The following is a 17,771-nucleotide window of genomic DNA, read 5'->3' as shown; positions in this document are numbered from 1 at the left end:
CTATCAAAATTCAAATGACACCAACTTTTTCTTTACCAGTTAGTTCAAAAATTTATTTTTGACACTTTTATTTATCCCCATAAACACTAATTATAACCAACACATTTTTGTAAAGATACTACATCTTTGAAAATTTAAATTGCTTCACCGTATTTTGTTATATATGAATTTCAAATCCTCAAATATTATTTTTTTCTTCTTTTTGAAAAACCAAAGTTATTTCTAGATTTAAAAAAGAGTTTCGGAATTTTCTCTCAATTAAATTCTTATTTATTTATAAAGTTCTTTCAAGGCTTTCTCTAAAGTAAAATATGCGACACTGAAATAAACTTATTGAAGCTAAAAATATTTTCTGCTCAATAGCTGTCAATTCTGTTTAAAAGAAGAAAAAAAAACTTAATTGTACTACTAAGAAACAAGATTTAAACTTTAAAGTTAATACTTAACTTAAAATAGTTTCTAGCTATCTTTCAATTAAATTCTGATTTATAAAGTTTTGTAACGAGTTTTCTCAAAATTAATGTACGTGATAATGTAATAAACCTACTCAAGCATAAGAAAATACTTGGTTTGAAAACGAACAACTCTGTTAAAAATAACAATATCTCTTATAGTACTACGAAAAAACAAAATTTAAATCTCCAACAAGTTACTTCTTAATAATTTTCGGAATAGTCCTGAAACTAAATTCTAATTTATTTCTAAAGATTTATTAAAAACATTCTCCAAATTAAAGTACATGATGATATAATAAACAACCTACAGAAACATAAGATCATAATTTCGGTTTGATAAAGAACATCCCTGTTAAAAATAACCATATCTCTCTTATGGTCTTACGATGAAACAGAATTATAATCTCAATGAAAAGTGGCCTAAAAATTAAAATTTGCAATTTGTCAAAATATCTAAGAGAGAAAAAGCCTCTGAAGAAGCAAAAAGCACCCGATAAGCCTATGGAAGCACAAGACCAGCTATTTTGTTCACTAAAATGATAATAAAATACTTTCAGATCAATAGCGGACAATCAATAGTTCAAAATTTAAAAAAATAAAAAATTTAAAAAGATAAATGTCTCTTATGGTACTACGAAGAAACAAAATTGGAATCCTAATGTTGCTTCTTTATTTAAAATAGTTTTCGGAATTATCTTTCAATTAAATCGCAATTTATTTATAAAGTTTTGCAAAAGGCTTTCTCCAAGTTTAAGTACGTGATCATTTAATAAACAACCTACTCAAGCATAATAAAATACTTTCAGTTTGATAACGAACAACCCTGTTAAAAATAACCATATCTCTCTCTTACGGCAGTACGAAGAAACAGAATTGGAATCTCAATGAAAAGTGGCCTAAAAATTAAAATTTGCAATTTGTCGAAATATCTAAGAGAGAAAAAGCCTCTGAAGAAGCGAAAAGCACCTGATGATGCCTGTAGAAACACAAGGCCAGTTATTTCGTTCACTAACTCTGGAAGGTTAGTGTGTTATTGGGCCTGATTGCCTCAAGGAAGTCAGATGCTGCATATAACAAGTGATCCAGGACACAAAACCCTCACTTCCTCATCTCAGCATCTTCCTTCATCACTTCTTCATCTTAAAGAAACGCGTCTGCGAGTTATCGCTCGGGCGCGGTTTTTGTTTCTCTAAAAGAGGCGGGATTCTTAATTTCAAGAAAAAAGTGCTAGTGAAATTAGATTTTGAAACTTTCGTTTACTTAGCGTTGGGACTTACATTATCCACAAAAAAAAATGGCTAGAGCGTGCTGGATGCTGTGTCTTGTGCTTTTTGTAGTTTGTTTGCAAAGATCGTGGTCGCAAATGCAATTTATGGACTTAATACAAGGAGATCAAGGACTAAACTTTGATGATCAAGGACTTAACTATGATTCAGGTATGTTCTAAACTTACAAATATTCTGCGAAATCTATTGCTTAAAACACAGTAATTACTTTAGACATTTTTTAAAAGCTGACACAATCTTTCAGCATTTTTCAATGTAGTGATTCTTGTTAAAGTTGACATTTTTAATTGTAAAACTAAATATTAGTTTGAAAATTAAAAAAAAGAATTATTAATTGGAAAGTAGTGGTAATGCTTTTCTTCATAAGAGCTCACTTTATTGAAGAAGTTTTAACTCCTAATAGTTTGAACTTTTCTGAAGTTTTCATCTATCTTCAGCTTTATGTATGTAAAATTCAATTAAAAGACGAGTTTTGACAGATAAGAAATAAATAAGTTTCATTGAAACAAAAGCCCTATTTCAGAAAAACTAGATTTTTATTATATATTATATGTATATGCTTTATTTTATATTAAGTTTAAACTTTTCTGAAGTTTTCATCCATCTAAAGCGTTATGTATGTCGAATTATTTTAAAGGAACGAATTTTAAAATATAAAAAATAAATCATCAACTTTAATTTAAGCAAAAGCATAGTGTTTCAGAAAATTTTTTATTTCTACGGTATTTAAAATAAATAAATGTGATTAACGTAAATGCTTTTTTTATATTGGCATTAATACATTTTATTATACCTCTAAGAACAATAAATTTATTTCAATTAAATTTTATGCAAATATGTTAAATATATTAAAACGAAGTACCTTTGATTCTGTTTGTATTGATTACTTAATTCTATTTACGTTTGAAACAATATTCATTTATGAATATTTAAGGCTTTAAACAATGAAGCTTTAATGAAACAATTTTAGTTCCTATAAAAATGCTACTTTCGATTATTCTAAAAAGCGATATCAATAATTCACTTATTTGTGATGATAGTGTATAGTTAAAGAAATTATTAACAATTCATATTTTTTTAGCAATTTTAAGCTAGAACGTTAGCAATAATAAGTTATATAAAATATTTATTGTAAGGAGAAAATTTATTAGAAAAAAACCATGTATTGCATAATCTCAACATTTCTATCATGAGTTTTAAAAATTACGTTAAGTGAAACGTAAAATACTTTAAAAACAATGTTGCTAAAAAAATCTTTTACAATTGTATGTTTTTATTTTCAGGTAAAAGTGCGATACTGAAAATTTTGACGGTGATAATTTTTAAAACGTGTATTATTATAAATACAGAAGGTTATTTTTTGCTACTAACATTACTCAGAGCCATCTGAACATAAATTTAAAAGTTTCGGCAAATTCTATCAGTTGACAAATGCAGACATGATAAAAACAAATCTCTGGCAAAAATGTAGTTCTGAAAGTCACCTGTAGGGGAAATATGGCGCTAGTAGTTCGCAAAGCAATTTAATATATATGCACAACTATTCAGAATTCTGCGACAGTATAAATCATTACAATCGTGAAGCATAATAATAATAAGGAAAAAAGTCTAATAATAACTCAGAAATCCACGTGTGTTTCAAAAGGGGAGATGAACTTAAGAGTCTAATTCAACAATGCACCCTTTTTCAATTTTTTAGTTATTTATATTTTTAATAAAATGCTCTTCTAAGTTTATTAGTTCATTGAATGTCTAATTAACTAGAATTATTCTTATTACTTAGTTTCCAGTTGCACCAATTGCACATCAATTTTTTTAACAAGTCAAGAATTTGCACTACGAAGTTATCTGTCCTAACCATTTGATTAATTAAGAATCCTGATTTCTATGAAACTAAAATGACTGCGAACACGTTCAGCTGTATTGTTGAACAGTTTTCGGGATTAGAATAAAGCATCCAGAATAAACAACTCAAATATAAACAATTTTCAGAAATTTTTGTTTAATTATGTACACATGGAACGTAAAAAATGACAAAGATTTTATAAAAATATTATAATAGATTAAGATGTATGATAAAGTTTTTCTTTTGTTTCTACGTTCATAATAATGATAATAGTTGCTGAAACATTGTTTAATGTTCAGAAAGATATTACTTTTTACTGACCACCGAGAAAAATTATAATAAAGAACTCATTGGCATTTTAATTATTTATGTGCCAAAAAATTTTAGCATGTGGAATATTAAAAAACGTAAACTACTTTTGAATCGTGTAAATTATACTGAATACTGTACAAAACCTGAAAGTCTGAATACGATATACATCCAAGAAATGTTCAAAATGAATACAAAAAAAAAGAATGCAAAAAAAAACATACTACAAGCGAAATATTCCGATAACAGTAGAAAAAATTGCTGCCTCATTTTGAACATTACGGCGCGAATGCAAGCACGAACAATTAAACAGTAAGATTACAATAAGCGATTAAATTTACAAATCTTTACCTTGCGGGTTTCCATAGTATATTGAAAAAATATACTGAATTCAAATTGAGTGTCTGATTTTAAAACTGATATCGCGAAAAGAAAGAATGACTCATTTTTTACAACTTATAACTCAATAACCTTGCAACTTTCCATTTAGGATGCATATTTAAGGACAAGAATTTAAAATTACTATCTATTGAACAAAAAAATAAATAAAATAAAACTTAAAAATAATTTTTGAATTTTTTATTTTTCTAACGAGAAATTCGTTAAATATTTGAATAAACGATCTCAAAAAGATGACCGTACAGCCAATTTTGAAAGAAAGGGACAAATGGCGGCTTTGCTATTAAGCAATAGAGAGATTTTGCACTGCTTTCGGCCCATCTATATACCGTCAACAGAGATCACTACTGCGCAATCTCCAACCGGCCAGTAATTACTTTTCTCTTATGGAGTGGGACCCTAATTGAGAGTAAGGAAGAAGTTAAACGGAATTAGAAGTTCGTTATATATACGCATGGAAACAATTTTAAGCCTTGCAGACCTAAATATTATAGCGTTTAAAGTTTAATTTGTGGTATTTTAAATTTTTTTATTTAAATTCAGTTGAAATCTATTTTAAATACAAAATTTATAAAATTTAATATCACTTTTCTTAACTACTTGACTGAAAGTTTCGCGTCAAAAGTGAAATTTCATGAAATGTATCATGAAGTTTATATCATATGAAATAAATGGACTGACTAAGGTTTAGTGGCTATTCTGCACTAACTTAAATAACAATAAATATTCACAGTAACTAAAACAAAATTACTAACTAAATCAACTGCAAAACCAAATGGGAAGGGAAATTAATACGGACAAGTTAAAGAAAATTAGGGTAACTTTATCTGCAGAACTCTCGTTTATTTGTTTTTAACTCTGTAAAGTTCATGTCTAACTATCTTTAAAAATTGAAACAGTTTCCCTGCAATAACAATTTTAAAATGCTGCTGTAACGTATTCAATTTAGTCAAGAAGTATGTCGAACATTATGTAAAACTAGTTTACAATTTTCAAATCATAAAATTATTGTTAGTTTATATTCATTACTTAGTTACAAAATCAAAAGCTATTTTTTTCCTATAAATTTGATGCTATTGGCTGGAACTTTTTAAGTTCAAAATAACCCTATGAATTTTTAAACCCAATCATTTGTTATAAAATCTCTCTAAACTTAAAATGCAGTTTCAGGTTTATTTCCATATATATCAAATGCGATAAAAAAGATTGTTATGAAGTAAAATTATATTTATACAAAGAAACTAGGCATCTGTTTCTAAATATATGATTAATAAAGCAGTCTCAATAACTAGATCTAAATTTTTATAAAATGTATTTCAATTTATAATAAGAAAATTTGGTAATTATAACATAGATTATGTTATAATTTGGGTTTTATATCTATTTTATCTTATGGATGAAATTGGCTTTCATTACTTAATTGTGCATTTTCTATTAGCGTAATGAGTGTGAATTTCTATCTTGTATTGCTAATTTATAGTTTAAATAGAAGTTTTAAAATTTGCATATACAGGGTAATTTAAAATAACATTGTCAGAATGATAGACAAAACAAGGACAAAGGAAAAAAATCACATAGGAGCATGAGCAGCAAATGCTATCTGGAACCGTTAGAAGAATTAATAAATTATGCTTAATATACAAGAAAAACAAAAAAAAAAATTATTCTACATAATTTTATTTATCTCGTATTTCTACAAATATAACATGTTTAAGTTAAGTTTTTAGCTAGGCGTCAGAGAATTTGATATAGATTGCGAATCCTTTCAAGTAAACCATGTGTATTTCCGATTCAGCCTGCTGCCGCAATAATTCTCCCTAAGTCTTCTTATGATGTCCTCTTATGATGACTATCCATTTTGCAATTAAATCCTTTTAGAAATTTTATAGGATAAAAAAAAACTATTGGAGACAAATCTAGTGAACGTGATGGCCATGCAATCAGCCCACTTTGATATCACTTACGACTCCACGCTCCTTTGAGATTTTTGTTAGCCTGCTTTAACTTTTACTTTGACTATGTTATTTTAGATCACCCTATTAATAAGGTAAAAATTACGCAACCTCAGAAATAAAAATCATACAATGATTCCCGTCCTTTAAAACATACATTTCTCTACATTGTAAAAAATGTTGTACAGTTTCCACTAATTTTGTGTTGAGATAAACTAAATTACATTAAGTACAGAAGTACAGCTGCTATCGTTAAAAAATACAGGAAATTAATAAAATAATAAATGTCTGAAAGAATAAGTGTAAATATATTAATAAAAATGTACTTGTTTTTTAAGTCATTAAATTGATTCTAATGCGCACGACAATGTGTTGTCAATGAACAAACAAAAAATTAATAAATAAAACTAAAACAGTGAAAAAGTAAATAAAAAATCCTACTACATGCACCGTAAAAAATTTTAATTTACCTCAACACCAAAAATGATGGCAACAGTACATCAAATTTTTTTACAACTTACTAAATCTATTTTCTGCCAACAATGTAAACTTTGTTTCGTTAATATTTTTTTCATAAATTCGAGTAAAGAAATTAACCTGCTTTCGCTACTGAAAAAAAATTGCTCACGCAGAATACATAGTTTATTATAGCTTTTATGAGTAAAACTTTTTCTATTTTCATTAAAATAGACTTTTCAGTCTAGTGGAGTTAAATTACTAAGACTCGAAAACCAAACGTAGAATAAAAAAGTAATTTGTAAAGCATTATTCAAAAAATTAATGATGTGGAACCAAAAGAAGATCCGTATACTGTCTGAGAAAAGTTGGATGGTAACTTTTTCCCCCTTCCTCAGTTTTAGTTTTATGTTTCAGCATTCGTGCACTTGACCTACCGAAGGGAAAAAATAAAATTGGTATATGTAAAATAAAAAAAGAAATATTTGAGGTTATGATGAGAAGATGTCTGGCATACTGAAGAGATAGTTATTTAAAAAAAAAAAACTCATCTAATGAGATTCTGATCTATTGATAAAAGGATGATTTTTGGGTTGGGCATTAACCTAGCTACTACAGTTTGTTACTGTAAGTTTGCATCATTAAATTGATTATATTGATAGCTGCAGTTTTATAGGTTGGAATTCTTGCGGTTGAATATTGAAATTTGCATAATGGTTCATCGGCTACAAATACTTCCTGGTAATCCAGAAAAAAGCTGAATTTTGCTATAGGGGTTAAAAGAAAATTTTTTTAAATGTGAATAATCAATTTATAATTGATTAATCGCAAACATGCCAAATTACTTAAATACTCTTGTAATTAAAATATTAATGACATAAATGCATAAGAATTTCAGTTAAAAATACATTACTGGAATATGCAATTCTAAGCAGATAACCAATGAGTTTTGAAGAAGATAAACTTGTAGGATTATTCTGTGCTAAACAATCGCTACAATTTTACAATTGAATTGTCTTAAAAGCATAAAATTCTCAAATTTAAACACAATTTAATCGCTTCAATTAAGCATACAAAAGTTTAAAAAAGTAGTAAAATTTCAACATTATGTAATAATTTATTCTTAAAGGATGGCAAAAATTGTAGGCATAGAACTAGTTAGTAAACTCTCACAATAATCCTAGAATCACTAAAACTCGCAATTTAGTGCTTTGAATTTTTTTGAAATTGAGTTAGATTGGTCTTCAAAATTTTCCAAAATTAATTTAACATTTTGTTTTCAGTGTTCGATTTTTAAAGTTTTTCAAAAAAAGGACTCAGAGGCTTCCCTTTCAAAAGAAACGATCTTCCAATGAGAGTTGGATGACTTAAATTAGTGCCTTCAGTTGAAATTAACTTTTTAACTCATGTAACACAAAATATACTTTTAACCATTTTTTTCGGAGATATATATTTAAACTTTTAAAAACATGAAAATGTTTGAGAATAGGCTTAATGATTAGCTTGGGGCAATATAGCGATAAATCACATTTTTTGAAGGTGACATTTTTACATTGTTTCCAGATTCGTGATNGTTAGATTGGTCTTCAAAATTTTCCAAAATTAATTTAACATTTTGTTTTCAGTGTTCGATTTTTAAAGTTTTTCAAAAAAAGGACTCAGAGGCTTCCCTTTCAAAAGAAACGATCTTCCAATGAGAGTTGGATGACTTAAATTAGTGCCTTCAGTTGAAATTAACTTTTTAACTCATGTAACACAAAATATACTTTAAATATATACCTCCGAAAAAAATGGTTAAAACTTTTAAAAACATGAAAATGTTTGAGAATAGGCTTAATGATTAGCTTGGGGTAATATAGCGATAAATCACATTTTTTGAAGGTGACATTTTTACATTATTGTTTCCAGATTCGTGATTTGCAAGTTTTCGAGATCTCCACTAAATGAGATAAATCCGTTAAATAAAATTAAAAATTGAAAATGAATAAAAGTAAAAATCAAAGCTTGAAAATCACCGTATCCGAGAGTTTATTTTTCGAATTTTATTGCTAAACTCGCAAATTCTTCCAAAATACTGAGCTTATTTTTATACTTTGGTTTTTCACTTTTATTTTCCCCTTTTACGTTGGCAACTTAACATTTTATTCTTCAAGTCTTCGTTATAGATTACCTCATTCGCATCTGGCGAGTCTTGAGAATAGACGCCCGTTTTTGAGCGCTTAAAACATGTCGACTTTTTCAAATTTTATAATTTTTGAAGCAAATAGAGTTTTTATGTAATCAAGTAAATCTTTCCGCTTCAATCCTTTGGAATTATTCATTTAATTATTCACAAATGCACTTGATAATAGTTTATACCTTAGATTCGCATTTTGAATAACAGAAATTACTATTTATTGAGAGAAAACAAAAAACAAGAAATAGAACCTTTTTTGTGAAGCTAATAGTTCAATTGATTAAAGCAAAATAATTGATTATAAAGTTCCTAAACTAAATATTTGATGAAACATCTTTCCCCTGTTGTTTTGCATTATATCATTTACAAAACTTTTACTAAATTAATAAAAAAAATTTACTTTTATATTATTTTATGAAAAATAATTTTTTCATGAGAATATTAACTCGAATTTTTCTATAAAAAAATCATGCAACTGTTTTGTAAATTTAAAAGTTGACTGATATATACAATTCATTTTTCACATTGAACTTCTTTGGAGCTGAATAGTAATTTGTTGATTGAGCCGAATGAAATCGCAACATTGTTTACAATTGTTTGGCATTGTTTACAATTTTACTTATTAATGTAGCTATTTTATGTATTGTAAAGTAAATAATCTATAGTTTAATCCAACAAAGATATTTTAAATTTCATAAGTTTAGATACTGATTACTAACTCCCTAAACTCTGAAGCAATCATGACCTAAAAATAAAGTAAAACCTGCATAGAGTTACTTTAAAGTTTTTAATATTAAACACACTTGTAAAAATTTGAATGGTATAAGATTCTTCGCAATTCAAAATAAGAAAAAAACAATGTCAAATTCTGATGAATTATTATTGAGAAGGACTGGACTAGTATACTAGTTTAATTTTTGGGGAATTTGAAAGTTTTGTTGATAATGCCTGCCATCTAGTGTCTTTCTTATCCTTTCATTTTGCTCCAGCAATCGGATTTTGATATTTCTACTTTCGCTTCCTTCCATAGTGATTCGTCAATTTTGTAACGTTACGTCAGATTGATTCGACTGTTTCAATTAATTTACTATCCTTAATGCGTAAATAATTCAGACTTCATTTTTAACAAAGACTTAAGGGCAGTGATTACGAAATACTAAATCTCTGAATTCGCCACAAAGTTTAACGAATTAAAGTATAAAAGATCATTTAACTTTCTAATTATTTTGAAAATGCCGCGACAGTCCTTAAAAATTGACACTTATTGTTTGTCATAATAGGGTTTAAGAGTTTGCAAAAGCATTATTTACTTATATATTTAACTACATGTGCTTAAGCATGTTTAATAAAAATAATATATTTTTTAGGTTGGCCTCCTGGTCAAGCGATAAACTATGTGAGATTAGCAAGAGACTTGAAAACACAGTTTTTCAATACATTAACAGGTAAGAAAAAATATTTTAATCCCTGTTAAACATTATTTAATTAGTCAGAATGCATGAGTCAAAATTTTAGACTTGCTTGCTTGCTTACAAAACTGTAGCGCATTGAGGCTTTATCTTTCTACATAAAGTTATGAATTCAACTAACTTTAACTAAATTTTGTATAATGAATCTTTAAAATAAATTCACATATAGTCGGTGATCTTTTTATCTTATCCATAACTCTATATGGGCGTTTGAGAAAACTGACTTTGGAACTAGAAAAGCACATTTGGAAAAAAAATATAGATCTCAAAAAGCGTGTTTTAGAGAATGGACATAGTTCGATGTGCTCGTTAAAAAAGGGGAAAATACCTTTAACTACGCATTGAAGAAAATGGACATACTTAGAAACGTGCGTTTGAAAAAGAAATTGGACATAGTTTCGTTAATCCTTGCTGGTCATATGTCTACTTTCAACTACCAAAGTTGATTTCAATTAACCACATTGTGTTTAATTGAAAAGCATTTTCGCTTCTTAAAAAAAAAGATTTTTTCTTCAATATTTTACATATTATGTTTTTCCAACGAAATTCCGTGCTCTGTGAAAACTATGCATATGTTAACAAAATACATGTAGGTGATAGCGCATTTTGAGTTCAAACGTGGATGTTGAGTTATATTCATTTTTCAAACATACATCTCGAGCTATGTCCAAAATAAAAAATTCACAGATGGACGAACAATTTTTTAAACAATGTCTGGAATATTCAAATATTAAAATTTTATTTCCAAATAATGTAATTCAAATACTTAAATTGTATTCAAATACATAAATAGGTTGAGAAAATTAGAATTTTCTCAACTTCTTTTGACAATTGCATTCTGCCTACACTGTACCAAATTATTGATCATAGAATAAAGTAGTCATACAATACAAGAATAGCATGAAGAAGTAAGCTCATTTGAGTATATTTATAATACTTCTTTTGCTCTAAATGGGTCCATTATAAGAACTTCTACGGAGGTAAGTGGAGTTTTTTTTTCAGAAGTTGCAAATCATGTCATATCGTGCTATTTATTTCTACTTCCCTATAATTTCTTCTTTTCCAGGTGACTGACTATATCTACCTGAGATGAAGTAAAATATGATTTACTTCGTTATAGTTGTCATTTCTAGATCTTATCATTTTCAACGGGACACTTGTTGATGGCACAAGTGTATTATTTCGTAATGACACTAAGGAAAGAATAATAAGTCTGATGACATGTTGCGGTCGGAATATTTTAACCCTCTATTATGAAGCTTTATTAGGAGTAACGTTCTTTTTCTTTAAGGATTATTTATGAGAATTTAAGCTGAAAATTTTATATTTGGTCGTTTAATTGTTATGATTACTGAAATATAAGTATTTAAATTTTCGATCGAACCAGGATACTTGATGGAGTATCACAAAAATTTCTACTTTGCATAATTCAAATAATTATTTGAAAGGGAGCTATTGTTTCCTTAGATATTTAGCATGCCACATTGTTTGAAGATTATTTTGCTAGTATGTTTGATTTGACGTGTCAAAGCGTTGATAATGTAAAAGAAAATCAAAATGCTTCATTTCGCTATTAGTCCTTGTGTTAAAATAAATAAAACCTCCAATTCATCAATCCTTTCTTTTCATTAAAAAAATATCCGACATTATAAATCACCTAAGATTAAACAATTTATTTCATTGTTTGTGAAATTATGACATAATAAGTTGGTGCGTTTTGTTAACTGAAAAAAATCATTCTTTTTTAAACTCTAAAAATTGTCAAACTACGTTTTAACGAATGTTTAAAGATAACTATATAATATATTGTTTACCTTCTTTTACACTTTCTTTGATTAAACGCACGTTTTCATAATCTCCCCATCAAATATATTGACTATGCTTATGGATAGCACTTTTACTATATATTTTTCTACCCGAAAATTTATTACGTATTTGCGCATGCGCCAATTTGCAACAATTTCATCAAATTAGGGCTGAGATGAGAGAAAAGATGATTGGTTGTTAACTTTTCTTTAGAGTTAATTCGCACCTTGGAACTACAGAAAGTTCACCCTTAATCGAAAATAGATCATAAATTGTATATTTTTCCTTTCGTAAATAAACAGAATCATATTTTACATCAATAATAAACAGCCAACCCACATAGTGGATGATGTATGAGTACCAAGTAATGATCGGAATATTTAACTTAAATTGCTGTTAAATATTCGGATTTTTATATGCTTAAAGATAATTTTAATATCAAGTTTGCAGAAAAAATACAAAAAAATACTTCGTTTTGTAAGTGTCAATGATCTTGATCAATGCTTTTATATTAAAACATTTTTTTGAAAAATGAATTATTAACATTCTTTGAAAGGAAGGTGCCCGAGTTCATTATTAAAAATCATTCTTTAAAGAATTATTTATTGAAATTGCATCAAATTACTTTTTACACTGTGTTATTTAACTGTTGTAATCCTTTCACTATTGCTAATAAGTTTACAATTAAAAACTGAATATTAATCTCACAACTCAATTGCTAATATATATTTATATAAGATAAAAATATATAATAAAAATTATGTGATAAGTAAATTCTTATCCAAGACAAAAGTTTAATGACCTAATAAAGTAACAATCTTCCAATTAATGATTATGTGACATAATCAGAGAATAAAGTAAAGCGTCAAATCAATTTCATATCCAAAAAAAGTTAGAATACAACATTTAATGGCGCAAGAGCCCGAAACAATAAAAATACTCCCAACTAAAACGAATTTACGTCAGCGAGACAAACGTAAATGATGTAATAAATTATGTTTGGTTTAGTATCGTGGAACGCATGTTTTCCCAAAAAGGTTGCAAAGAAACTGTTTTTTAGAAAACAACAGTTTTTCATATCAGCAGTTTTTTTTTTTTTTTTACTGTCTTGTCCTCTGTTATACCTGGTTGTTTCACGCATTTCCTTGCACCGTTAAAAGCAATTCTAGTGATTTACTTAAATATTTATAAGGGTTTCTGAATCACCAAATATTATATTTTGGTTTTCCTCTCCGTATAACGAAAATGCGGGTATGTTCCATCCAAAAGTCGTACGCGAAATCTAGTTTGTCCCAAATTGTTTGATTCAGGAGCTCTTCTTGTTAGCTTGTCTTCTGGTTAGATTCAAAATAACAGGGCTACGGAATTGAACATTGATAGTCATAAACTAAGAATTGGGTTGTCTGTTCAACGGGTTGTTAAATAAAAAAAATAATAATGTTTTAATTAAGGATTCTTTGAGTATAAATCTTTGAAAATTACTATCAGTCAGGATGGCAATGTAAATTGCTTTTCTATATTGGAAATGTTTTCTAATTCTAAAGTTCAAGTACTAAAAGCAAAAGCGAGAATAAAGTCATGAACTAAGTCTAGCACTGCAATATTTGAAAAAAGGAAAGAAAAAGAAAAAAACTCCAGGTTTCGTGGAAGTCATTGAATCTGAGCTTATTTAAAATAAAACCTCTGTAGATTTTGAAAAGATTAATAGAATGTAGATCATGATATGACTAAAGATTTCATTTATCTAATAATTTATTTGGGGGTATTTTCTTTCGAATAAAATAGAGGATATCATTTTTAGTATTTGAGGTTAATTTAATGAATAGTTTAATGAATAGTTTAATAAATAATTTGATTGTAGGTATATTTTTTTTTCCTAATTTGCAACAATCACAGTAAAACAACAATCCTTACGAATGAAAAATATCCTTTGTTCAAGAGAAATTGCCATAATTATTTTTCGTTGAGAAATCGTTGGAACTAGGCAATAATGCCGGTTTGTATTAAAAACAACAGTTAAATTTATGTTTCACTAAATAATTAGAAAATAACAGTGAAAATATTTTTAATAAAAGTTTTCAATAAATTAAACCTTGAATTATCAAGCTTTTTACCGTTTATATATATTTTCGACAATAAATTAAAAGTAAGCAAATCTGTACTTATTCCTTACATTTTTCATACCAATGTCAAGCATTTAGAGAAAACAAGGATTTTTTTAAAGAAAAAAAATAAACATCATAGTCATATTACTTTATTAATATTTTATCGGTATTACATGCCATAAATGTTAACATTAAAAATTACTCTAAAAGGGGCAATTATATTATTTTAAATCATTAAAAGCTATAATAAAATTCATTGAATATAAATATAAGTGATATAGATAATTTAGATTTTAAATAAAGTTTGATAAAAGACGCTTATGTAAAACAAATAATTAGACATTAAGCACGTGTTAAACATGTTTTCATTTGCAAATAGATGTTCTAATATTTTTCGAATTCTCTGAACTATACAGACTTAGTATCAAAATTTGAAAAACTATCACCTATTTCAGAAATTGTGTCGTTTTTACTCTGCTTAATTTGGTGCTCTAATAAGCTTAAAAATCCGAAATATATACAGAACATTGAAATTTAATGATTACAAAAATTTTGTTTTCATGCAAAAAATAAACACACATTTTTTTAACCAAAATAATAAGCTTAAACTTCAAATTTTCGCAAAAAAAAATCGCAAAACTAAAATTTTAATTTTTGTTTACTTAAAAAAATCTTTACAGTAAATAATCGAAGTACTTACAGCACTTAGTGAGAACATAATTTTAAATGCTTAATAAAAGCAACTTATAAACAAAACAATTGAAAGGAATATCGTTAATCAAGATCGACATAATTTCTTTATGAAGATTTTAAGAACTTTAATCAAGACTTAATCAAGACTAGATCAAGATTCTTAATCAAGATGTCCTGATTAACATAGTTTACCAAGAAAATATAATTTTGATTACCAAAGTGGCGGTGCGACAAATATTTGTATAAAATACTATTTTAATATGTCTTAAGAATAAACAGAAAAATAAATATACCCTATTTTAAATATATTTCAGATAACATTTCAATGTATATCATTGTAAATAACAAGTTTACAGATCAAATCTAGAAATTTTTGTAATTGAACTTTACTAATTACATAGCTTTTTTAGAAGCTGTCGGAAGTTGACAGAATAACATTTATGCAACATTCACACCATAAGATATCTTTTAACCTGTTGCTTTATTTAAATTTTAGTAGCCATCAAAATTTAATTTATAACTAGAGAGAATAAAACTTATATAATCAAATATTAAAAATAGCACTTGTTTAACAACAACACAAACATTAAATTTAGCTAGCTGTGAGAAAATTGTCAAAATTTCTGAAGCCTAAAATAAAAACTCAAAATATAAAGCTTTTAAACTTTAATTGTTTATTGCTAGGAACATGAAGTCAACACTCTTCTGAAAGAAAATATTTTTTTAATTATTCAACTAGGTATTTTAACGGGTACTTTTTGTTGTTATAATCATCATTAATACTGTGATCAGTGCATTAAAAAAAGCACACACATTTCTTTACATAATATTGCAAATATATTTATGACGATATACTAAATACCTTTGTTTTTTTTTCTGCAGGTGATAAACAGCAACAAGGTGGAGCAGCAGCTGCTGAAGGAACCAAGCGACGAGATCGAATAACTGCTTTGTTTATTAAACTGATGACTAGACTTTTCCGTCAAAGACCTTTCCAAAGGCTTCTCTGCGGTTCAAACGCCACTTGTTTGGCTAACTTGAACACACCAACATTTTAAGGTTCGGCTTTTTCTTCCCCAGCCAAATCTTCCTATACAAACATCGGTCTTCTAAAGACTGTTGCCAAATCGATCTTTCAAGACCGTAGCTGGCCTACTGTTTATCTAACATTTTGAAATGTAGTATGAAGTACTAATATGTTATCCTGCATGTATATTTGCTTGCTTGAAATAAAAAAATTATATTTGTGTTTTTAAATATCTAAACATATATCAATCTCATAAGTTACATAAATAGTCACGTGCGTGTTATTTACTTTGAAATACTAATTTTATCGGTGTGAACTTGTTTCAATCTTTACCATTTGCGTCAATTATCTTTGTTTCTTGGACATTCCGAGCTAAAAAAAAGATCAAGCTGCCTAGAATGCAATTAAATGCTTGTGTGCCATTCGTATTTAAGTACGGAGGTTCTTCAGTGATTTCAGAACTCGAATCTGTGACTTTCTCAGTTATAGACAAGGGGGCTTAGTCCAGCAGTGGACTGATCGTTAAGACGCGATCCCCAGTAGAACGCCGAAGTCAAGCATCATTAGTTGCGGTCAGTGTGTGTGGGTGACCTCTTTGATCAGCCTACAAAGCGACCGAGGATGTGCGGTATCTGTCCTTGTAATACTGTTCTACCGTGAAGTGCTCGGCTTCACGCGCAGGTTGGTGGGCTACCGAAGCTGGGGAGCGATCTCCTCAGCAGAGGATCGAAATTGTGATGGCACGTCTTCGGATCATCGTCAGGGATGTTTCCCAGACAGTCACCGATAGCCCATTGTCCAGCTCTAATGCGACGTAAGCAAACAACAGCAACCATAATCTATTTCGGTATTCCTGCTTGTCTTACTTCGATTAAGCACTTATATGCTATCCTCTTGTAAAGAACTGATTGACTTCGTGGCTCGAACCTAATACCTTCTCTGTCATATGTGCTTATGTGTTATTCATGTTCAATCACAACGAATCTTCAGTGATTTTGGATCATGAATATGCAATTTTTTTCAGTTATAGTACAGAAATTTTATTTATTGATAATCTCAATCTACCAGTTTCTCCAACTTGGATCTAATGTTATTCTCCACGCAAATATACTTTTATACAACTCTCTAATTTGTTTTCTATTCCCTGTGGTGCACTAAGATTTTCAGTGTCTTTGAAGTTTAAACCTGAGACCCACTCTGTTACAAGCCCTTGTAAATTATTCACGATTGAGCAACGAGTTTCTTAAAGATTTCGGATCACGAATTTTTTTTTTTTTTTCGTTTATGGCAGTGGAATATATTCTATCGACTATCTCAGCTTTTCAGTTTCTCTAACTTTGATTTGATGCTATTTTCGATGCAGCTATGCATTCTCATTAGATTTTCCAACTTTGAGCTGTCTAGGTTTTCGCGAGAACTATAAATACTGATAGCGAAATTTCTAGAAGAACATTCGAAATCTGACCCCTTTACCTTTCCAATATTTAAAAAAAAGATTATTTTTATTAGAGAAACTCTGTCAGGGATTTCAATTTTCAGAATATTAAATTGAAAGGGTCGAATATTCTTTTAGAAAAGTTACTACCACACCTATCTAGTTTTCCCGAAATAAGCTAGTCAGATTATTCAAAATTTGGATAAGCTATACTTTGTCAATATATTGGTATTTTATCTATATATTGATATTATTTGTATTTTGGATAAGCTAGTCAGCTTATCCAAATTGTTGTAGCTGTTCGCTTGAGAGAGCTGAGATTCTGAAATATCTTCTTGACCCGAACCTAAAGATTTA

At 28.2% G+C, this 17,771-nt stretch overlaps 2 protein-coding genes across 4 annotated transcripts in view; one reads left to right on the top strand and one right to left on the bottom strand.

Moving 5' to 3' along the window:
• LOC107445928 (uncharacterized) overlaps nt 1–17,771 on the bottom strand; it is a 258,022-nt gene that overhangs the window by 44,397 nt on the left and 195,854 nt on the right. Inside the window, exon 1 of one of the 3 annotated variants that reach the window (XM_016060433.3) lies at nt 15,815–15,952. The exons of the other annotated variants lie outside the window; for them this stretch is intronic. The gene's annotated coding sequence lies outside the window, so the exon portion shown is untranslated. Of the gene's footprint in view, nt 1–15,814; nt 15,953–17,771 lie in introns of those variants that run through there. 3 annotated transcript variants of the gene reach the window in all.
• Nucleotides 1,569–16,010, top strand: LOC107445929 (uncharacterized). The gene is made up of 3 exons (XM_016060436.4): nt 1,569–1,891; nt 10,247–10,324; nt 15,835–16,010. The coding sequence occupies exons 1-3, from the start codon at nt 1,750–1,752 to the stop codon at nt 16,008–16,010; spliced, it is 396 nt and encodes a 131-aa protein (XP_015915922.1). The 5' UTR covers nt 1,569–1,749.

The sequence above is a fragment of the Parasteatoda tepidariorum genome, chromosome X1, assembly GCF_043381705.1.
Source record: "Parasteatoda tepidariorum isolate YZ-2023 chromosome X1, CAS_Ptep_4.0, whole genome shotgun sequence".
In the NCBI taxonomy this organism is placed as follows: Eukaryota; Metazoa; Arthropoda; class Arachnida; order Araneae; family Theridiidae; genus Parasteatoda; species Parasteatoda tepidariorum.
Note: the sequence above shows the minus strand (reverse complement) of the source record. Positions and strands in the feature narration are given on the sequence as shown.